The 24,842-nt window shown below is 40.7% G+C and overlaps 1 protein-coding gene across 1 annotated transcript; it reads left to right on the top strand.

Annotated features, from left to right (window-relative positions):
- Window positions 1-15,674: 15,674 nt before the first annotated feature.
- On the top strand, window positions 15,675-22,263 carry LOC148105752 (zonadhesin-like). Its single transcript, XM_087838390.1, has 12 exons — window positions 15,675-15,893; window positions 16,430-16,574; window positions 16,841-17,034; window positions 17,124-17,265; window positions 17,427-17,671; window positions 19,546-19,694; window positions 19,979-20,107; window positions 20,194-20,332; window positions 20,522-20,663; window positions 21,064-21,260; window positions 21,449-21,587; window positions 22,115-22,263. Exons 1-12 carry the CDS (start codon window positions 15,675-15,677, stop codon window positions 22,261-22,263), a joined length of 1,989 nt encoding a protein of 662 aa, XP_087694516.1.
- The last annotated feature ends 2,579 nt before the right edge of the window (window positions 22,264-24,842 follow it).

The raw sequence follows: 24,842 nt of genomic DNA, 5'->3' as shown, positions 1-24,842 counted from the left end.
TGTTTGGCCTTGTGTTCTGTCTGTAATGTGTTTCTACAGCCGTAGTGGTGACGTCATGCGACTTTAACCAAGACAGTGGCCCATTCTGCGATTTCATCCAGGATAACACAGACAACAGTGACTGGACCCGGCACAAAGGTCCAACTCCCACAACTGGCACTGGTCCCAGTGGAGACTACCCTGATGGAGGTTTGCATGCTTTATTAAAAACACGTTTATTCCGTACTGAATGGGATTAATTAAGAGTTCAAGGGTGTAAACAAATAAACATGTTTCGTCTGTGTCCTTCTTTCTGCAGAGGGATACTACATCTATCACGAGGGTGACAATGTGTCTAATGGACAGAAAGCTCGCTTGCTGAGCCCTCCCATCACCTCATCAGCCTCTGAGATCTGTGTTCAGTTCAACTACTACATGTACGGGACTGACAATGTCAATAATTTGAGAATTCTGGCAAAATTACCCAGTAGTGAGGAAGAGGTGTGGAAGAGGACTGGAATCCAGAGTCCAACCTGGTTGACCGGCTCTGTTACCGTATCGAAAGCGAGCAGCCAAAGCATTACGGTGAGTGTTACCAGATCACTTTAACAACTTTAAACAGCATCAACAGTAGCAACAGGAGCTTGGGACTTTAGCTATGAAGTGAAGTCATTCAGACACTAAACTCTCATCAGACATTAGTAAGTGACATTAATAAGGTGAAGGAAGCTGCTTTGAACAGCTTTGCAAATATAGAAATCCTTTTTTTTTTATTAAGGAACTAATTTAAAGTTTCATTTTGTCGCTGATAATTGAGAACAATTTTTCTACATGCCAAATGAATACACACAATTAGCAATATTTAGCATTTAAAACGTTGAAATGTTATTTAGGCACAAAGTACAAAGAACTGTGTACAAAATACTTGGAAACTCCTGGAAACACATGTTTTTGTAAAGATCCACAAGCAACTCCATGCTATTACAAAACAGATAGTCAAACGTAATAATAGTCAACACACGTAAAGATTATTTTACAGCTGCTTTTATGTCTTTGTAATTGCAACAACAGCTGTAAAACAATCATTCAAAATGCTGAATGAGACAAGAACAGACAGATATGTGCTGAGGTTGAGACAAACCTGAGGACAGGCCCATGATAACGCTCTGCTCTTTAAAACATGTTCATAAAGTTTCGGGCTGTCACACCCACACAGTATTCTTAAGGAGTTGCTTAACGTCTAGTGTATCATATTTGATACATACAGTTTTTGGCACTTCCACATCATCAGTGTGAATTTTCCCCCTGAAAAACCTAAATCAATTGCACAATACCTTTTTTAGCAATTAAAAAAAACAGATAAGCAAATACAAATTAAATGTCATATATAGAAATTGAAATGTGATTTATTTTTTAAAAACTTAAACAAAAGGAGGTTAAATAAACACTATTTTCAAAAAATTTACATTTTCTGGCAATGATTTCATGATTCAGGCTTTAAAGGGTTAAAGTAACAGCTGTACTGTTTCTTACATTTTTTGCACAGTGCTTATCATTTAAGCACTGTGCACACAGCGGCGGTTTCCTCTGTGTGTCTATTTCTGGAGGAGTGGAATGATTCTTATCATGTTTCACATTTTATTGTTTGGCCAACTCGTCCACTTTGTCACGTGTAGACATGATTTTCAGCCTTTTTAAAAGACTAAGACTGCTTCCTAAAAGTTCACTGTAAAAATATTTTCAGGGCCCAAACATCAATGTGCTGAAAAACTGATGAAGCACAAAAAGTCATTCCTCACTGACACTTGTACTGTTTATGTTGAGGTTGAGCTGACATAAAAACTTTTTGTTCACTTGCCCGCCAGACTTTTATTGGGCAACTAATCTCACTTGCAAATGTTTCCTTCCATCTCTAAAAGCATCAGAGCAATTTTCATTTTGATCAGAAAATGATGTTTAGATAAACTGACTATAGCTTTAAAAATTACTGTTAAAATATGATTGTTATTTATTATAAATTAATTAAAATTACTAGCAAATGGTGCAGATGGCCCCGCCCCTCCCTGAGCCTGGTTCTGCCGGAGGTTTCTTCCTGTAAAAGGGAGTTTTTCCTTCCCACTGTCACCAAAAGTGCTGCTCATAGGTGGTCATATGATTGTTGGGTTTTTCTCTGTATGTATTATTGTAGCCTTACAATATAAAAGCGCCTTGAGGCGACTGTTGTTGTGATTTGGCGCTGTATAAATAAACTGAATTGAATTGAATTGGATTACTTGGGTATCTGGAATAAAAGAAAATAAACCCTTAAGTCTTTTACCCCCCACCCCCGTTTGTTTCTGCTCCTACCGCTTAGATGGAGATCAAGGCCTTATTGAAGAAAAACTCTTTCTTTATGTTACTGTGTATATCTATGAAGCGCCTTGAGGCGACATTTGTTGTGATTCGGCGCTATATAAATAAAAATTGAATTAAATACATTGAATAAATTGAATTATTATGTATATAAATCTCTAGTTTTTATTGTGTAGGGTGATACTTTCTTTGCATGTCTACAGATCATCTTTGAGGCTCAGAGAGGCTTATCTTCTTCTTGTGATTCAGCTTTGGACAACATCGTCATCACTGAAGGAGCATGTCCCTGTGAGTTCACGCACATGCACATAAAGACACACACACACACACACACACAATCACATTTTGAGCTGATATATAAATGTTTTGTCCACAGCTTGTATTTTTGGCTGTGATTTTGACACTTTCGATGACCTCTGTGGATGGATGACTCAAACTGAGGATCCCAATGTGGTTGGCTTCATTCAGTGGACAGGAGGAACTGACACTGGAGGCACTGGACCTGATGATGACTTTTCAAAACCTGGTTGTAAGTGATTTTTCTTTGTGAGGTCTAAATGGAAGTGAATGTTTTACCAAGACTGGCTCTGTTTTCCTCTTGCAATATTTGCAAAACATAGAACGCTGCTTTCTGGCCTGATTAAGCACTAACTGACAATAAATCAGAAATATAATAACAATTCTACTAATAATTTACAGTTATTACTACTACTAGTAATAATATTATTTGTATTGTTATTTGTATGCTTTTAACCCTTACACATGTAGTTGGATCCTATCTGTTGTTGGATTCTTACGACACTATACCTGGAGCCAGTGCTCAGATCACAAGTCCTTTAACAACTCCCTCCTCCTCTGCATGTCTCGAGCTTACCTTCCACTACTACCTGTATGGCACTAGTACTACTATGCAGATCAGTGTCCACACGATCACCACAGGTAAAAGAAAAAAAGGGTGCACTATCATAATAGAAGAATGTTTGAGCAAAAGCTAAAAAAGAGGAAAATCCTTTTTTGAATTGTTTTTCTCTTTACCAGATGAAACCCTCGGACCTGCTCTCTTCACTGTGACGGGGAACCAGGGACAAGGCTGGAAGCCGGCAAACGTCCGCTTTCTGGGAAATAATGCTATTAAGGTAAATAGTAGAACACCACAAGTCTCTTTATGTGTGTATTCCTGTGTGTGCACAGGCTTCACATCATATGCACATTTATATGCATTTCAGTTTGCAATTGTGGGTACCTATGGAGAAACGCCTGAGACAGATATTGCTATCGATGCTGTTTGTATCATGACCTGCACAGGTGAGAAATCAACCCAAAACATTTAATTTGCCTTCTTGCACATTCAGAACCTTCAGAAATATGGATCAGTTGTGTCGGTGTTTACATGAGAAACTATATCTGTTTCATTTATAGGTCAACCTAGTACACCTAAACCACCAACTGCTGCTCCAACTACACCCAAAACAACAACACCCAAACCACCAACTCCTGAACAAACTACACCCAAAACAACAACACCCAAACCACCAACTCCTGAACAAACTACATCTAAACCACCAAGTAAGACTAGTTTTATCAGATATTTCCATTAATACTTCATTCCAGAAGTCCAGAAGTTCTTTCATTCATGCTCCCTTTTATTTTCCATCTTATTCTTTCTATCCAGACCCCTGTCCTCCTAACGCAGAGTATATAGAGTGCGGTCCAGCTTGTATACCCACCTGTATGGAACCCTCCACCAATTGCTCCGGCTCCTGTATCAGTGGCTGCTTCTGCAAACCAGGCTTTGTTTTTAAGGGACGGCGTTGCATACCACTGGAGAGTTGTGGCTGTTTAGACGATGAGAATAACTATTATGAGGTCAGATGTCCTATTTAGATATCCTACATAAATTCTCGGTCGGTAAACACAGATATACAGTCGACCTCTGCCTATTCAGTATTTGTTGATTTTTCTGTGGAATGTAACTCTAAATTATTGGCAGAAAATTTGCCTATTTGTGAATTTTTTCATAAAGCATATCTAAAATATTCACTAGTTATTTTCATTAGGGTGATGATTTAAGTTATATATTTCATGTTTGAACTATTAAAACAGGCAGTTATAAGCATTTTTAGAGGGCGTTCTTATGTATTCCCAGAGTGAGTGTGGTCCCTAACCACAATCGGGGGTCGACTGTAATAACAAAATAGCAAGCATAAGTTGTATTTCAGGTCCCTCTTCTGTGAAACCAGCCCTCAGTTTAGATTTGCGAAACAGACGCCCTCTCTGCTTTTAAGATTATGCTTACAATTTTTTGATAAAGCTCATAGTTAGGGTTGAAGCAGGTGACCCTAAAATCTCACTTAGTTATACTGCAATAGGTCAAGGCTACTAAGGCGTTCGTATGATACACTGAATGTTTCTTCTTCGCTTAACTCTTTTCACTTTTTGGGTTTATTTATAAAACACTTTGCATCTCATCATTACTTATCTGGCTGTGTTCCATAGTGTGTCTTTTTTCTTATTTGCCTTTATTTCTCTTTTTCTCACCTCCAACCAGTCACAGCAGATGGCTACTCCTCACTGTGCCTGGTTTGGCAGGGATTTCTTCCTGTCAAAAGGGAGTTTTTCCTTCCCATTGTTGTGAGAAATAAAATAAATCTAGAGGCGACTACTGTTGTTAAATAACTAAAAATGGAATGAATTGAATAATATGTAATTATACACCACGCTTTCTTAGTTTTGATTGTGTTAATTCTTTTCAGCCTGGTGAGATCGTATTTGGAGATGGCTGCACAAAGCTGTGTCGCTGTGCAGGGAACTACACTTTGGAATGTGTTGATAACTCCTGTGACCCCACTGAAGAGTGTCGAGAAGTTAATGGTGTTGCAGGCTGTTATCCTAAAGGTAATAATGTTTGGCAACAAAAAATTTGTCTTGAAACTACAACATGCATCTTAAAATGTGTAATTTTAATAGATGGATATGCAATGGATGGTCTAGCCACATCTAAAGACAAAAATATTTGAAAGTAGTCACGCCCACAACTACCACTCCACTGTTCAAAGATTATTGATATAATACTCCAAAAGTTGATTCTATTCATTTGGACGTGGCGTTTTTGTGGGAGAAACGTTTCGTCACTCATCCAAGTGACTTCTTCAGTCTCAGCTGACTGCAGGTTTCAATCTTATAAACAGTACATTTGCATAATGACTGAAACCAGCCCAGTGAAGGAACAATGGGCTGTGAGGTCAGTTCCTTAATCTAAGGAGCTTGGAAAGAAAAAGCGTCTGGACTTCTTTAAGTTGCTTGAAGATGTTTCACCTCTCAGAAGCTTCTTCAGTTCTAGCGTCAAATGGTGGAGAGTCCCAGATTTAAGCCCTGTGGGAGTAACCCCACCGAGAGGGACAAAGGACCCCCTAATGATCCTCTAACTAATCACATGAGTCAAAGTGTGAAAATGAGTGTAGGTCACAATCAGCCAAGGTTTGGGGTGAGCTCATTGTAAAACCTAGCCCCACTATATCATGTGATTTCCTGAGGTCAGATGGCCCAGGATGTGAGTGGGTGTTAAGGCATCTGGGAAGGATCTCAAAACTGCATTATAGATGGACAGTTGGTGTCATAAACCCCACCCTCTGTTCAAAGATGGTCATTCACAGTGGACATAGATGGCTTCTTTCACTCCTCTTTAAAACCATCTATCTTCTCTGTCCAAAATGTGGACATTGGCATCCTCTTAGGGACACTCCCAATAGGGCTTAAAAGTCTATGACTGTCCACCAGTTGCTCTTAGAACTGAAGAAGCTGAAGAGGTGAAATATCTTAAAGAAAAGTCCAGACACTTTTCTTTCCAAGGTTCTTGGACTACGGTGACCTGGATGACTGAGAACCTTCACGGACAAATCTGTCTTAAATTCTTGGTTACATCAATACATTACATTTGTATCAAAATGCCAATATACCATTTATCTCTTGTTATTTTCTTTAGGTACATCCACGTGCGTCGCATCTGGCGATCCACACTACACCAGCTTTGACAAACACAAATATGACTTTATGGGCAACTGCAGCTATCTGATGTCTAGTCCATGCAATGACACAACTGTGCCCTACTTTGAGGTCCATACTGACAATGAAAACCGATATAACAGGCCGACCATCTCCTATGTGAATGCCGTACATGTATACGCACAGATGATAAAGATCTCCATTCTCAAAGGTGGCACTGTGCAGGTAAGACATAAGAGGAGGAAGGAAAACCAATCACGCTATCACATTATCAGGCACTACTGCATTACAAACAAACATCATTCTGTGGTACAAATCACTGCACATGCTCAGGAACACTTCTGAAAACCACTGCAATGGAAAGAAACTTGCACTTACACTTACCACTTAGCACATGTTCAGGAGTTGAGTGTTCACATTTGTTGAGCGCCAGGTTTCGCTAGCTACCAGTGCCATCGGAATTACAATAGTTCAATAGTCTGATCTTGATCCTAACATTCAGGGAGGTCGAGTTCCAAATAGGTTAGAGATAGGTCCTTCTCTCACCTCAACCAGTCGCAGCAGATGGCTGCCCCTCCATGAGCCTGGTTCTGCCGCAGGTTTCTTCCTGTTAAAAGTCGCCTTTGTCACCAAAGTGCTTGCTCATAGGGGGTCATATAATTGTTGGGTTTGTTCTCTGTATGCATTATTATAGGGTCTACCTTCAAATATAAAGCACCTTGAGGCGACTGTTGTGATTTGGCACTATATAAATAAAATTGAATTAAATTGAATAGAACTGGAAACATCTGAAGACTTTGGCCGCCTTCCCTACTCTGAAGTCGCATCCTTGTCTGATGTCAGTATTGATCTTTAAGAAATCCGTTGAGAAATCATCTCTCCGGACGCAGCAGCGGGAGTTGGAGTAGAGACCACAAAAGGCATCTACAAACTGCTGGGGGACTCCATACTGACGTAAGATAGCCCTTAGAGTAAGCCGGTGGACGCTGTCAAAAGCCGTCTCAAAGTCGATGAAATTAATAGAAATCTTCTTTTGGTATTACGATGTTTGATCAATGATCATGCGGAGGGTGAAGATTTGGTTGACTCAGGACTGGCCACTCCGAAAGCCAGTCTGCTCTTCTCCCAGTCGTTCGCCCACTGCACATTGTAGCAAACTCAAAAGAATGAGTCAGCAACGACAGCAATGTGATGCCCTGCCAGTTGTTACAGTCGCCCAAATCACCTTCCTTCCGAAGTTTGATGATGACTGGGGTCCACCGTAATTGAGCATTTCAGGGAGGATCTCGTCCAGGCCAGCGGCCTTTCCACTCTTGAGGAATCGGATCGCTTTCTTGACTTCGGCGTGTGTTTGACTCAACGTTGGTCTTGCTCAGCTAGGGTGAGCGGGACTCGTCCATTTTTCTCTTGGATTTGGACGAAGCAGCCACTGCGAGCCCCAGTTAGATCTCGTACAATGCGACATAAGGTTCAGGTATCGTTCGGCTTCTTCTTGGGCTTCCATGCCTTTGGTTTCGATCCACTCTCACTTGTCACACCGGCAGCTGCATTTGACCTGTCCGATAAGGTCTTAGTATGCGGCCATGGCCCTCTTATGCTGCTCTGCAGGAGCATGCGGGTCAGAGGCCAGCTGGTCCTGAACCAACTTCATCAAAAAACTTTGAACGAGAAGGCTTTTGACAGCGTCCACCGGTTTGGGACTGGCAACGGTGGAGTTGATGTAAAGAAAACAAACATATAATAAGATCCAGAAAGGCTTCCATACCACATCACCAAAACCAACTACACCCAAACCAAGAACTCCAGGGCCAACTACACCCAGACCCAAACAAACAATTCAAGGAACGGTTGTGATTTTGTTGCGTTAATGTAACACATCTATAAATGTGCCCATGTGCCAATTGTTAATGAAATGGGTTAGAGTGGAATCAAGTTGAAAATAATCCATTTTTATGTTGTTCTTCTTTTTTTTTATGTCTTGATCTGTTGTTCAGACATCATTGCAATGATGACGGAACGTTTCTTTTTAGTTACAGTTAGTAATGTTGTGACATGGGTAATTCGAAAATGAAAATGTTGGCTAATAATTGACCAGATTTGATGTACTGTGTCTATTTTCCTATACAGGTTAATGGGACCAATGTCAATCTGCCACTGTCCCCGGCCCCTGGTATTTCTGTGTTCAAGTCAGGAAAACACTACACTGTCTCCATGAACTTTGGTGTGACGGTTCGATATGATGGAAACGCCTTCATGGACATCAAAGTAATCGAAGAGTGAGTGAAGACCAAATTCATGGTTTCCTTATAAAGTGGTGTTTTAATCACAAGTTCACCAGTTCAGAAATCTACATCCATACTGATACAACTAAAACTATAACACATATTCATATACTGAACATGACTCCTTTATCTGTAAGGAGTAGTAAGGTGATAAAAGCAGAGATTAATGACACAGCTATGATATTTTATTTAAACAATTTAGCAGGGGCAACAAAAACAGCTCCCTCAAAATTTCAAGATAAAATCACATAAACTTCTAATTTCCTGACTAGTTAATTCTATGCTGACGCTATCAAACGCATCAAATGTACATGTCTGATCTTTTAGTCTTACTAATGTGTGGGGTTTAGTATACTGCTGAAAAGAAACTTGGCTGGAATTAAAACACGTTGTAAGATGTAGTTCTGGCTGACTTGTTAGTCTTTCTTGCATAAGATACTAACAGTCATTTTCTGCAATTTGCAGCTATAAGAACAAGCTGTGTGGCCTGTGTGGCAACTATGATGGAGATACTAAAGATGACTTCCGCAAACCAGATGGAAGCTTAGCTGAAAATGCCAATGACTTTGGACACAGTTGGAACATGGATCCAGAGTGAGTATTGCAGAGATGCAAGTGTAAAGAAACATTTACCATTGACAAAAGACAAATGTTCTTAAGATGATGGTCTGTCTTGACAGATGTAATGGGAAACCCAACACTACCATCCCTGGGTGCAATGAAGAAGAACAGGAACTGTATGAAAGCTCTGGATATTGTGGCATTCTGCTGGACAAAAATGGACCTTTTGCTGTGTGCCATCCCAAAGTCAACCCCAATGTATGTTCATGTAGAGGATAGTGCACATATAATAAACAAATATGGAAAAGGTCCTTATTCTGAGCTTGTTGTATTTGTGTATGTGTGTGCATTCAGGGTGAAAATGTGATATTAGTAATAGTGGAATAATTTGAATATGTGGTTTTAGATGGTCACACAATATAAAGCATTGTAACAAAGTGATTGTTTGTTCTCAGAACTACTTCAGGGACTGTGTCTTTGACTTGTGTGAGCTGGATGGTGCCAAGCCCATTTTGTGTGAAGCCATTGAAGCCTATGTCAATGAATGCCAAGATCGTGGGGTCAACCTTGGACCATGGAGGAATGAAACCTTCTGCCGTGAGTATTGGAAGGACAAATGATTTAATTTAGTAGTAAAATATCTTTAGGTACATCATTAGGTGAAAATCAGCTTGGCTGAGTAGTTGGGAGAAAATAACACAAAGAAGTTTATGTCAGTTTTGACTTGTGGAAGAGTACTTCATACGGGCTTCCTTCTCACTAAAGTTAACTGAGGGAGTGCTGCTTTAGCATACCTAGTTTGGAAGACAACATATGCCAAGAGGCTGCAGGAGACTGGGTTACCACCAAACTCAAACAATCTAGTTACACGGAAGACAACACAGTTGGAAGTGCCAAAGACGTATCTCTTTTCATGTGAAAAGCTGTCATTTTATATTTTAACCAGCACATACTTTTGTTTCCTATCACTAACTTCAACCTCTTGTGGTCTGCTTAGCACTGAGCTGTCCCCCAAACAGCCACTACGAACCTTGTGCAGATCCTTGTCAGGAAACATGCTTTGGAAAACCCCCCTCCTGCTCTGGTCCCTGCTCTGAGTCCTGTGTGTGTGATCCCAGCTATGTCCTGAGTGCTGGCAAGTGCGTTAAGGAGAACATGTGTGGCTGCAACCACACGAACGGCCAGTATTATGAGGTATGGTGAAGTGGGTCTGATAGGCCGGCAGTGAATCATTTGGTCCTTTGTATTTCAAGTCAGGTCACTTGCAGTCTCTTTATGTCCTCTCTAAAAAACCATTTTCATACATACATGCATAAAATGATCTACAAAGAATCATATGTGCCTGCTATGCTTAATTGTCAATTTTGTTGTCTGTTTGTCAGCCAGGAGAGGAGTTTTTTGAGGAAGACTGCAAGCGAAAATGTTGGTGTGGTGCAGCTGGAATTACCTGTGAAGCCTCTGAATGCCCCCCAATGCATGAATGTAAACTTCAGGATGGAGAGCTGGGCTGCTATCCTACGAGTATGTTTGTAATGTTCACACCTAAAAAAAAAAAAACAGCAAAGCTGTAGCCATTATATTCTAAGTAGATCTCATGGGTCGGACTGCTAACCTGAAAAGTTTTGCAACTGTGTTTGACGTGATGCTGTAGACTTTGTCAGTGAAATATTTATGTGTGTGTTGCTGTTATGTTTCTTTTGCTCTCTTCTGTACAGTTTGTCTATAACAACACTTGTTACATGCATTTCTTTATAATACAAAATCACAAAGTTGCAGATAATTTTTGTCTAGTCAGGAAATGATATATTCTTTGCATCTATTTTAATGCCAGTATAAGTCCAAAGCAACAGTGAACTGCACTGTTATTAGGTAATTGTTCTACAGTGGCTTCATCTGTGTTTCAGTCTGATGTTCCTGATGTTTTTCCCTCTCTCAGGCTTTCAGGATTGTGTAGTTTCTGGGGATCCACACTATAACACCTTTGACAAGAAGTTCTACAGCTTCATGGGAACCTGTACTTATACACTGGCCAGAACCTGTAGGAACAGCACAGGTACACACTATTTTGAGACATTTATTCATTAAGATGTTTGGGTTTCATTGCACCTGTTCTAGTCTTGCCACACCACACGCACAAATTAAAGTTTAAATTTACTCATTTATTATTTTCATCGCAAAGCATGACAGATGTTGTTTTCATTCACGTTTGCTGCAAAAAGAAGACACTGAATGTCAGTGGTGGTTTGTATGTTAATGCCAATATCTGCCAATATTCACCTTTAATATAAACACACAATATTCCTGATTGTCGTGGTCTTCCCTGTGCAGGCCCTTGGTTCTCTGTGGAGGCAAAGAATGAAGAGAGAGGAGTTGCAGGAGTGTCATACCTGAGGAAGCTATATGTGACAGTGGATGGAATTACTGTGACCCTGATGAAGAGCAGTAGAACACTGGTCAGTATATGAATGAATTACTATCTCTTGTATTTCCCATCTTTAAGTAAAATGTGTGCCAATAGACATCCCACACACTAGTTGTATCATCACCATGGATGTCTTATGTCTACACATAACTGACATTTTAGCAAAGAACTCAAATTATATATTTAGTTACTTTGTTGCTAACAGCATGTAAAAAAAAAAATAGATTTTTCCCATTTTGTCAGTTGAATCTATGCCAAAGATAACACAGTGTGATAGGCATAAAGCAATATCTGTCTTGCTTGTTAAAACTATACAAAGTCTGTTTCTGCCTGATATACTGCACATTCCACATTCTTTGTACTTTTATACTCCCTGACCTGTCCACCAATTAGACGTTTACACTGTCTGTTTAACATCTTTATATTCTTATATTCTTAACATCTTTTTCTTCATCACTGAATCAGGTGAATGGAGTACGGGTTGCTCTGCCCCACTCCCCCTCTCCTCTCATGTCTATTAGTCTTGCTGGCCAGTTCATCACGCTTCAAACATCCTTTGGCCTGAGGGTGCGTTGGGATGGAAACCATTATGCCCAGATCTCAGTTCCCAGGTTAGTATAAATATTGGTTTGAACTATTTTGATATTGTAGAACTTCTTTTTATTTGCTTCACACATTCTTACAATACACCTGACCTCTGTCTCCATTGCTCCATCATTCTTTTTTTGATGACCACTTTCCTCCGATGCAATCATAACTCTGATAGATAACGATCTAAACTGCTGAATGTCACCAGTTGTTTTATGTATGTTGTGAAAACTTAAAAAAAAAACATAGCAGTCCATTTGTGTGCATATTGTGGACATATGCAACTTTTAATATATACTAACGATGCCCTGTTTTATTGTATCAAGGATTTTTGCATTCTCTTCATTTGTTTCTAGAATTACAACAAAAGGCCAAGCAACACCTTATTAAACATTGCAAATATTCTTAAGCTTGTCTTATTTTAATCCTACATATCCTGCCTTGACTTTGTCCTACCAGCTCCTACTATGACCAAATGTGTGGCCTTTGTGGTGACTATGATGGGAACCCAGACAATGACTTCACTAAACCAGATGGCACTGTGGCAGGAAATAGTAATGACTTTGGGAACAGCTGGCAGACCAAAGACGATGAAGATGACTCGTGAGTTCAAACATATCTATCTTTCTGTCTTTTGGATTTCTTCTGGTTAAGTCTTTTGTTACCTTACTGTCAGACTCTTTCTGACAAACTGAAGAGGATGTAACTGTGTTTTGTATTTGTATTGACCAGATGTACCCCAGGAACAAAGCCTGATCCTGAGTGTGACCCCAACTTGGAAGCTGAAGTTGTAAAACCAGAGAAATGTGGTAAAATTACAGACCCTACTGGACCCTTCCGGTAAGAATTCACAACCCCTCCTCTTTTGGTTATCGACTTGGTTACACTGATTGGATTCCTGGGATTTTTGGCAATGTTTTTTTCCTGACCTTATAAAATCACAAAATAGATGGCAGCATGCCTGGTAATCACCCAACTGACCTGTAAAATATGAATAAATCTTTTCAATACTATTACTGTAATGCTGTAATGAACCCTTCTGGCACTGGGATGCCAGTTTCGTTCTTTGTCGCTCATTCTTAAACGCAGCAGCAAGTTTTTACCAATGACTTGCCAGTTTATCTCCATCTATCGTTGCAAAGAACCTGGGATGCCAGGTTCTTTCTATATCCCTCCTTTGCAAATGCAACAGTGAGCTTTTGGCACCAGGATGCCAAGTTATTATTCCTCATTTGCAAATGCATCAACAAGGTTTTCTACCAAGGAGATTCCAGTTTCCCTTCCCCTCTGTCCCTCCCTCGCACAATGCAGCAGCATGCTTCTTGGCACTAGGATGTAAGGCTTTCTTTCTCTATCCCTCCTTCACAAATGCAGGAGCTAGCTTTTAGCACCGGGTTGCCAGTTCCTCTTCCCTCCCTCCCTTTTTCACAAAAATGCAGCAGCATGTATTTTGGCACTGGAATGCAAGGTTCTCTTTCTCTGTCCCTCCTTTTCAAATGTACCAGCAAGCTTTTGGGCCCGGGATTCTGGGTTTCTTTCTCTGTTCCTCCTGTACAAATGCAGCAGCAGGCTTTTAGCACTGGGATGCCATGTTCTCTTTCTCTTTTTCTCCTTTACAAATCCAGCAGAATGCTTTTTGCAATGGTATTCCAGGTTCTATTTCTCTGTCCGTCTTTTTCAAATTCGCCAGCATACATCTGGCACCGGGATGCCAGGTTCTTTTCCTTCATTTGCAGTAGCAAGCTTTTCTTCCCTCTATCTCTCCTGAGCAAAATGCAGCAGTGTGCTTTTTGGCACCTGGAAGCCAGTTTCTCTTCCCTCTTTCCCCAATAACTTGGATGCCAGGGTCCATGCATCTATCTATCTTTCACAAAATGTAACAATGCACATTCCTGACACCGTATTGCCAGTCTTTGTCTCCATATCGATCATTTTCAAACACAGCAGTAAAAGCTTTTACGAGCCGTCAAGCCATTGCCTGATGTCTTAAAATACAGACCCGCATCCATCCAGCCTCCACACCAGTCGAGCCACGTTGCCACTCGATCAGGGGTTCTCCTCATTCATCTATTAAGGTCTTTCGTTGTCTGAAATTTGCTTTGATGTCTTCTGCCACCATTCCCTCGTAATTTTCTGAACTCAACCACTCCACTCCTTGACTACCTTCTCTCTGCGCTTCTCTTTTGTCCTGTTTTCCTTCTTCCACCTCAACCGGTAGCGGCAGATGGCTGTCCTTCCATGGGAATGGTTTTGCCACAAATTTCTTCCCGTTAAAAGGAGTTTTTCCTTCCCACTGTCGCCAAAGTGCTTGCTCATAGGGAGTCATATGATTGTTGGGTTTTCTCTGTAGGTATTATTGCAGGGTCTACCTTACATATAAAGCGCCTTGAGGCGATTGTTGTTGTGATTTGGGCTGTATAAATAAATTGAATTGAAAAATTGAATTATTACTGCAGAGGTCTTTCACCTTCACAATGCACAGTTATTGCTGCTTCTAGGGGATGCCTTCTTTGGGGATCTGCCAGGCCCAGGAGGCGCCAGTCCCCTCTGCGGCCTTCCCTAGAGCTCAGTTCAATTCATGTTTAAGCCATTCACCTTTATTCACTGGTCCCAGCTAGTGAATTGTTGCTAAACTTATGCAACAGTTGTTGACTGTTTCACCACCAAATGTAGCTTATTTGTTTGTTCGAACTCGGATTTTCAGAATATATGAGCCTCTGCCTTTTCCTACCTAAGCTAAGTGAGTGTTTTTCTCTGTTACAGGGAGTGCATCAGTGTAGTTAATCCCACTCCATTCTTCCAAAGCTGTGTGTATGACATGTGTCAGTTCAACGGCCAGCAGCACGTGCTGTGTGACCAGCTCCAGGCCTACACTGACGCATGTCATAGTGCTGGAGCCAAAGTCTACCAATGGAGAACTCCAGACTTCTGCCGTAAGTTTGAATCTGAGATATACCAAATATATCTAAATGATATATGATAGTTTAACAATAATAATATCAGCTGTTCTTTGTGAACATCATAAAGTATATATAAAACATAGTCACAGTGACATCACCCATTGGCTTGATAAGCCCCATTCTGAAGTATAAATGAATAAAGCCTTGAATAATACCTTTTCATGTTGGAAACATGAGCCTTCAGCATTTTCCCTTTTAAATGGGGTGCATGCCATAGCTTCTCCATTTGGAAGTTGTCTCCACCTGTAAATATAACTAAGATATATTACATCCTGCTCACCAACATTATAATTGAACTTATAATCATATTTATAATTGTATAGAGAGGAGAGTTTAAGATACAGTGCACAATGCTGAAACCAATGTAAAATATTCAATGCAGTTAATATTGTCCTTGCTTTCATTTATGACACTGAGTTAAATCAATATGAGATACGTAGATGCCCTGTCTTTGAATCATCCTACTCCCCCCTCCCTTCTCTGTTGCCACTTGTCCACCATTGTTCCCTCTCATTATTGTTCATCCCTATGTTTGTCCACACAGCTCTGACCTGTCCTCCCAATAGCTCCTACTCCCTTTGTGTGAGTTCATGTCCTGAGACATGTCTTGGTGTGGTGGGACCACCTGGCTGTGAGGAAGTGTGTGTGGAGGGTTGTGAGTGTAACCCTGGCTTCATTCTCAGTGATGACAAATGTGTGGAACTGAGAGACTGTGGTTGTGTGGACCCCAGTGGAACCTATCATCCCGTAAGTGGAAACAGCCTCCAAACAATTAAAACCATATTTCATTTACCTTTAAAATGTGCTAAGCTCATGTTAACATCATTTTCAGTTCTCTTTATAACTTCAACAGGAGAGACACCAAAAGACACAAAGACCCTACAGTACAAAAGAAATTAAAACTCAACTAAATTAAGGGTGCATAGACTGCAGTGAATTGTTGGCACACAAATATTGGCTTTACAACCAAGATTTTTACTTTCAACTTATCAAACACAGATTATATTTATTATACTGTATTTTACCTGACTTTAAAAGACACTGGTGTTATAGCATTTGTATTTATGTCAGAGCAGTTATATACTGGTGCCACCACAATTAGCAAGCCCAAAATCAATAAATAAATGAGTATAGGTTGGCCTAATTTGTTAGTGGCATACAGAATCCCTGGTTTGCATCCAAATGTATATTTATCATTTAGATCTTTATATTCGTGTGATGTACGAGAGAGAATTACATGACAAAATTTTGATTGTTTTTTGCATTGTGTGTACATTTGTCAGGTGGGCGATGACTGGTACTTGGAGGGTTGTGAACAAAAGTGTATGTGTCAAAGTGGAGGTCTGCTACAGTGTCATAACACCAGCTGTAACCCAACTACTGAGAGCTGCCAACTACAAGATGGAGAATATGAATGCCACCCTCTGGGTATGTTAATCACACAGCTTCACATAGAAATAGCTGCATGAATGCATGGATGTGGATTATAGTGTCAAGTGCTTTATCCGACTGGTCCTAGAAATGCAGTAAATAAATGCAGTCGTTTTAGCAACAGGCGCTCCAAACCTCCACTGTCTCAACTGATGTTGTTAGTTTGGACTGAGTTTGTTAAGACTGCATAATAACTTCCTACCTTTTTTGTTCTTGAAAGAGTATCTGCTCATTTTCCAGTAATCCTTTTTCTTTCTATCCAGACCTGTGTCCTCCTAACGCAGAGTATATAGAGTGCGGTCCAGCTTGCATTCCTACATGTATGGAACCCTCTACCAACTGTTCTGGCTCCTGCATCACTGGGTGTTTCTGCAAACCAGGCTTTGTCTTCAAAGGACGGCACTGCGTGCCACTGGACAAGTGTGGCTGTTTAGATGACAACAATAACTATTATGAGGTCAGATGTCCTAGTTAGTACTGTGTACAGTGTACATTTAAAGACATACAGTATACTTTCTCAGTACTAATTGTTTTCATTTTATCCAGCCTGGTGAGATAGTATTTGGAGATGGCTGCACAAAGCTGTGTCGCTGTGTAGGGAACTACACTTTGGAATGTGTTGATAACTCCTGTGACCCCACTGAAGAGTGTCGAGAGGTTAATGGTGTTGCGGGCTGTTATCCTAAAGGTAATAATGTTTGTTGACTTTATTGTTGTTGACTTGATTTAATGCAGTGTAATAAATTACATCTGCACAAGGAGCACCTTGTGTTGTGCTTTACAGTCAGTCGGTATAACTTGATAGTTGACAGTGTGGAAATTACAATTTCTCATATATTATTCTTTTAGGTACATCCACATGCATAGCATCTGGCGATCCACACTACACCAGCTTTGACAAACGCAAATATGACTTCATGGGCAACTGCAGCTATCTGATGTCTAGTCCATGCAATGACACAACTGTGCCCTACTTTGAGGTCCATACTGACAATGAAAACCGGTATAACAGGCCGACCATCTCCTATGTGAATGCCGTACATGTATACGCACAGATGATAAAGATCTCCATTCTCAAAGGTGGCACTGTGCAGGTAAGACATGAGAGGAAGACACAGGATGTTTTGCATGTGAAAACCAATCACGCTTTCACGTTATCAGGCACTACTGCATTACAAACAAACATCATTCTGTGGTACAAATCACTGCACATGCTCAGGAACATTTCTGAAAACCACTGCAATTGACCATGGAAAGAAACTTGCACTTGCACTTACACTTAGCACTTAGTTCCTCCTACGCCGAGCGATGCATCGGGCAGCTAACAATCTCCATCGATGTCGGTCAGGGGCAAATGTTTCAGCTTCGTCCCAGGCGATGTCGACTGTTTTCAGATCATCCATAAACGTTCGACGCCATGTGATATTTGGTCGGCCTTGCTTTCGCTGGTTCTGCTGAAGGCTTCTTCCTGTTATAAGACGCCTCTGTCACCAAAGGGCTTGGTCAATGGGGTCATATGATTGTTGTTTTTTTTCTCTGTAGGTATTATTGTAGGGTCTACCTTAAAATATAAAGCACTTTGAGGTTACTGTTTTTGTGATTTGGGGCTATATAAAAAACATTGAATTTAAACGAATTGAATTGGAGACGTCGGAGGACACCGGCAGCCTTCCCTACTCTGAAGTTGACATCTTGATCAGAGATCCCGTCATTCGAGATGATGCTGCCCAGACATGTGAAATTTTCAAACTTTTCAGCACGTTATTTGTTGATTATGACGGGAATATGGGCAGTTGTGTAGCCAACTCGGAGTACCTTGGTTTTCTTGGCGCTGATTCGTGATCCGACTTTCCTCACCTCCCTCTACAAAGCTGCAGTCCACTCTTGGAGGTCTTCCGTAGTCGAGCCCAGTAGGGCCATGTCGTCCAGGAAGTCCAAGTTGATGAGATTGCTCGTGCCAGGGGACACCGATGCCAGCTTGGTCATCTGATTGTTGCATGGTTAAGTCAATTACCAACAGGAAGAGAAAAGGCAAACGCAGGTATTGATCTTGAAGAAATCCGTTGAGAAATCATCTGTCCGGACGCAGAAGCGGGAGTTGGAGCAGAGAAAAAAGCGCTATACAAATACAGGCCATTTACCATTTATCAGAGACCACAAAAGGCGTCTACAAACTGCTGGGGGACTCCATATTGATGTGGGATAGCCCATAGAGTCGGCCGGTGGACGTTGTCAAAAGCTTTCTTGAAGTCGTTGAAATTAATAGAAATCTTCCTTTGCTATTCCAATGTTCGTTCAATGAACATGCGGAGGGTGAAGATATGCTCGATGCATGACTAGCCACTCCGAAAGCCAGCAATCTCTTCTCACAATCGTTCGTCTACTGCGCGTCGTATCCAATTCAAAAGAATGAGGCACCCAAATCGCATTTCGGGAAGTTTGGTGATAACGCCTTTTGCCCATTCATAGGGTACAAGCAATGTTGACCAGCAGGCTTTTTCGTGCTTTGTAGACAGGAAGAAGATCCATGGAGGGTGCAAGTTCTTCGGCCTCGAACAAGTGGAGTGGCTCGGGCTGGTTTAAAGTATCGCAGAACTGTTTGGCTCAACGTTGGTCTTGCTCAGCTTCAGTGAGGAGGACTCGTCCATTTTGTCTCGGATTGGGACCAAGCGGCCACCGCGAGCCCCTGTTAGATCTCGAACAATGCGATTTAAGATTCGGGTATCGTTCTGGTCTACTGTTTTCTTGGGCAGCCATGCCTTTGGCTTCAATCCACTCTCGCTTGTCATGCCGGCAGCTGCGTTTGACATGTCGGGCAAGAGCTGAGTTGTTCAGACATCATTGGCATGATAAAGGAATGTTTCTTTTCAGTTACAGATAGTAATGTTGTGACATGGGTAATTCAAAAATGAAAATGTTGGCTAATAATTGACCAGATTTGATGTACTGTGCCTATTTTCCCATACAGGTTAATGGGACCAATGTCAATCTGCCACTGTCCACAGCCCCTGGTATTTCTGTGTTCAAGTCAGGAAAACACTACACTGTCTCCATGAACTTTGGTGTGACGGTTCGATATGATGGAAACGCCTTCATGGACATCAAAGTAATCAAAGAGTGAGTGAAGACCAAATGCATGGTTTCCTTATAAAATGGTGTTTTAATCAAAAATTCACCAGTTCAGAAATGTACACCCATACTGATACAACTAAAAATACTGTAAACAGTAATAAGGTGATAAAGGCAGAAATTAATGGCACAGCTAGGATACTTTATTTAAGCAATTTAGCAGGGGCAACACAAACAGCTCACTCAAAATTTCAAGATGAGATGTAGTTCTGACTAAGTTGCTTGTCTTTCTTGCATAAGACTCTAACACAATCATTTTCTGCAATCTGCAGCTATCAGAACAAGCTTTGTGGCCTGTGTGGCAACTATGATGGAGATACTAAAGATGACTTCCGCAAACCAGATGGAAGCTTAGCTGAAAATGCCAATGACTTTGGACACAGTTGGAACATGGATCCAGAGTGAGTATTGCAGAGATGCAAGTGTAAAGAAACATTTACCATTGACAAAAGACAAATGTTTTTAAGATAATGGTCTGTCTTGACAGATGTAATGGGAAACCCAACACTACCATCCCTGGGTGCAATGAAGAAGAACAGGAACTGTATGAAAGCTCTGGATATTGTGGCATTCTGCTGGACAAAAATGGACCTTTTGCTGTGTGCCATCCCAAAGTCAACCCCAATGTATGTTCATGTAGAGGATAGTGCACATATAATAAACAAATGTGGAACAGGTCCTTATTCTGAGCTTGTTGTATTTGTGTATGTGTGTGTGAATTCAGGGTGAAAATGTGATATTAGTAATAGTGGAATAATTTCAATATGTGGTCACACAATATAAAGCATTGTAACAAAGTGATTGTTTGTTCTCAGAACTACTTCAGGGACTGTGTCTTTGACTTGTGTGAGCTGGATGGTGCCAAGCCCATTTTGTGTGAAGCCATTGAAGCCTATGTCAATGAATGCCAAGATCGTGGGGTCAACCTTGGACCATGGAGGAATGAAACCTTCTGCCGTGAGTATTGGAAGGACAAATGATTTAATTTAGTAGTAAAATATCTTTAGGTACATCATTAGGTGAAAATCAGCTTGGCTGAGTAGTTGGGAGAAAATAACACAAAGAAGTTTATGTCAGTTTTGACTTGTGGAAGAGTACTTCATACGGGCTTCCTACTCACTAAAGTTAACTGAGGGAGTGCTGCTTTAGCATACCTAGTTGGGCAGACAACATATGCCAAGAGGCTGCAGGAGACTGGGTTACCACCAAACTCAAACAATCTACTTACACGGAAGACAACACAGCTGGAAGTGCCAAAGACGTATCTCTTTTCTTGTGAAAAGCTGTCATTTTATATTTTCACCAGCACATACTTTTGTTTCCTATCACTAACTTCAACCTCTTGTGGTCTGCTTAGCACTGAGCTGTCCCCCAAACAGCCACTACGAACCTTGTGCAGATCCTTGTCAGGAAACATGCTTTGGAAAACCCCCCTCCTGCTCTGGTCCCTGCTCTGAGTCCTGTGTGTGTGATCCCAGCTATGTCCTGAGTGCTGGCAAGTGCATTAAGGAGAACATGTGTGGCTGCAACCACACGAATGGCCAGTATTATGAGGTATGGTGAAGTGGGTCTGATAGGCCGGCAGTGAATCATTTGGTCCTTTGTATTTCAAGTCAGGTCACTTGCAGTCTCTTTATGTCCTCTCTAAAACAACATTTTCATACATACATGCATAAAATGATCTACAAAGAATCATATGTGCCTGCTATGCTTAATTGACAATTTTGTTGTCTGTTTGTCAGCCTGGAGAGGAGTTTTTTGAGGAAGACTGCAAGCGAAAATGTTGGTGTGGTGCAGCTGGAATTACCTGTGAAGCCTCTGAATGCCCCCCAATGCATGAATGTAAACTTCAGGATGGAGAGCTGGGCTGCTATCCTATGAGTATGTTTGTAATGTTCACACCTGAAAAAAAAACACAGCAAAGCTGTAGCCATTATATTCTAAGTAGGTTTCCAGATCTCATGGGTTGGACTGCCAACCTGAAAAGTTTTGCAACTGTGTTTGACGTGATGCTGTAGACTTTGTCAAAGTCCTCAAACTAGCATTTTCTATCCCTGCTCTAATATACATAATTAGACTGAGTAATGGAAGATAGAGAAGCACAACCCAGAGGTGTCTTTTACTTTCAATAACAGTGAAATATTTATGTGTGTGTTGCTGTTATGTTTCTTTTGCTCTCTTCTGTACAGTTTGTCTATATCAACACTTGTTACATGCATTTCTTTATAATACAAAATCACAGTTGCAGAAAATTTTTGTCTAGTCAGGAAATGATATATTCTTTGCATCTATTTTAATGCCAGTATAAGTCCAAAGCAACAGTGAACTGCACTGTTATTAGGTAATTGTTCTACAGTGGCTTCATCTGTGTTTCAGTCTGATGTTCCTGATGTTTTCCCCTCTCTCAGGCTTTCAGGATTGTGTAGTTTCTGGGGATCCACACTATAACACTTTTGACAAGAAGTTCTACAGCTTCATGGGAACCTGTACTTACACACTGGCCAGAACCTGTAGGAACAGCACAGGTACACACTATTTTGAGACATTTATTCATTAAGATGTTTGGGTTTCATTGCACCTGTTCTAGTCTTGCCACACCACACGCACAAATTAAAGTTTAAATTTACTCATTTATTATTTCAATCGCAAAGCATGACAGATGTTGTTTTCATTCACGTTTGCTGCAAAAAGAAGACACTGAATGTCAGTGGTGGTTTGTATGTTAATGCCAATATCTGCCAATATTCACCTTTAATATAAACACACAATATTCCTGATTGTCGTGGTCTTCCCTGTGCAGGCCCTTGGTTCTCTGTGGAGGCAAAGAATGAAGAGAGAGGAGTTGCAGGAGTGTCATACCTGAGGAAGCTATATGTGACAGTGGATGGAATTACTGTGACCCTGATGAAGAGCAGTAGAACACTGGTCAGTATATGAATGAATTACTATCTCTTGTATTTCCCATCTTTAAGTAAAATGTGTGCCAATAGACATCCCACACACTAGTTGTATCATCACCATGGATGTCTTATGTCTACACATAACTGACATTTTAGCAAAGAACTTTGCTAAAATGTCAAAAGTAACTCCTAAAGTAACTAAATTATATCTTTAGTTACTTTGTTGCTAACAGCATGTAAAAAAAACAAAACAGATTTTTCCCATTTTGTCAGTTGAATCTATGCCAAAGATAACACAGTGTGATAGGCATAAAGCAATATCTTTCTTGCTTGTTAAAACTATACAAAGTCTGTTTTTGCCTGATACACTGCACATTCCACATTCTTTGTAATTTTATACTCCCTGACCTGTCCACCAATTAGACGTTTACACAGTCTGTTTAACATCTTTATATTCTTATATTCTTAACATCTTTTTCTTCATCACTGAATCAGGTGAACGGAGTACGGGTGGCTCTGCCCCACTCCCCCTCTCCTCTCATGTCTATTAGTCTTGCTGGTCAGTTCATCACGCTTCAAACATCCTTTGGCCTGAGGGTGCGTTGGGATGGAAACCATTATGCCCAGATCTCAGTTCCCAGGTTAGTATAAATATTGGTTTGAACTATTTTGATATTGTAGGACTTCTTTTTATTTGCTTCACACATTCATACACTACACCTGACCACTGTCTCCAATGCTCCATCATTCTGTTTTTGATGACCACTTTCCTCCAATGCAACCATAACCTAACGATCTGAAGAAACTCTGATAGATAACGATCTAAACTGCTGAACGTCACCGGTTGTTTTATCTATGTTGAGAAAACGTTAAAAAAAACATAGCAGTCCATTTGTGTGTATATTGTGGATGTATGCAACTTTTAATATATACTATATACTTTATAATTACAATAAAAGGCCAAGCAACACCTTATTAAACATTGCAAATATTCTTAAGCTTGTCTTATTTTTATCCTACATATCCTGCCTTGACTTTGTCCTACCAGCTCCTACTATGACCAAATGTGTGGCCTTTGTGGTGACTATGATGGGAACCCAGACAATGACTTCACTAAACCAGATGGCACTGTGGCAGGAAATAGTAATGACTTTGGGAACAGCTGGCAGACCAAAGACGATGAAGATGACTCGTGAGTTCAAACATATCTATCTTTCTGTCTTTTGGATTTCTTCTGGTTGTCTTTTGTTACCTTACTGTTGGACTCTTTCTGACAAACTGAAGAGGATGTAACTGTGTTTTGTATTTGCATTGACCAGATGTACCCCAGGAACAAAGCCTGATCCAGACTGTGACCCCAACTTGGAAGCTGAAGTTGTAAAACCAGAGAAATGTGGTAAAATTACAGACCCTACTGGACCCTTCCGGTAAGAATTCACAACCCCTCCACTTTTGGTTATCTACTTGGTTAAACTGATGGGATTCCTGGGATTTTACAATTTTTTTTTTCTGACCTTATAAAATCATGAAATAGATGGCAGCATGCCTGGTAATCACCCAACTGACCTGTAAAATATGAATAAATCTTTTCAATACTATTACTGTAATGCTGTAATGAACCCTTCTGGCACTGGGATGCCAGTTTTGTTCTTTGTCCATCATTCTCAAACGCAGCAGCAAGTTTTTACCAATGACTTGACAGTTTATCTCCATCTATTGTTACAAAAAACCTGGGATACCAGGTTCTTTCTTCCAGTTCTCCCAGTTTCCCTTCCCCTCTTTAACTCCCTCGCACAATGCAGCAGCATGCTTCTTGGCACTAGGATGTCAGGCCTTCTTTCTATATCCCTCCTTCACAAATGCAGGAGCAAACTTTTAGCACCGGATTGCCAGTTCCTCTTCCGTCCCTCCCTTTTTCACAAAAATGCAGCAGCATGTTTTTTGGCACTGGAATGCCAGGTTCTCTTTCTCTGTCCCTCCTTTTCAAATGTACCAGCAAGCTTTTTGGCCCGGGATTCTGGGTTTCTTTCTCTGTTCCTCCTGTACAAATGCAGCAGCAGGCTTTTAGCACTGGGATGCCATGTTCTCTTTCTCTTTTCCTCCTTTACAAATCCAGCAGAATGCTTTTTGCAATGGTATTCCAGGTTCTATTTCTCTGTCCGTCATTTTAAAATTCGCCAGCATACATCTGGCACCGGGATGCCAGGTTCTTTTCCTTCATTTGCAGTAGCAAGCT

This window comes from Neolamprologus brichardi, chromosome 3 (genome assembly GCF_056152115.1).
Source record: "Neolamprologus brichardi isolate AB-2024 chromosome 3, ASM5615211v1, whole genome shotgun sequence".
NCBI classification, from domain to species: domain Eukaryota; kingdom Metazoa; phylum Chordata; class Actinopteri; order Cichliformes; family Cichlidae; genus Neolamprologus; species Neolamprologus brichardi.
The sequence above is the reverse complement of the archived record's forward strand: the minus strand, read 5'-3'. Positions and strand labels throughout refer to the sequence as shown.

Excerpts from the sequence above, each read along its gene's own strand:
- LOC148105752 (XM_087838390.1), top strand. The coding sequence starts at position 15,675 with ATGTTTGTCCACACAGCTCTGACCTGTCCTCCCAATAGCTCCTACTCC. Across the intron at positions 15,894-16,429 it reads CCAGTGGAACCTATCATCCC|GTGGGCGATGACTGGTACTT; the intron begins GTAAGTGGAAAC and ends TACATTTGTCAG. Across the intron at positions 17,266-17,426 it reads TGCGGGCTGTTATCCTAAAG|GTACATCCACATGCATAGCA; the intron begins GTAATAATGTTT and ends TTATTCTTTTAG.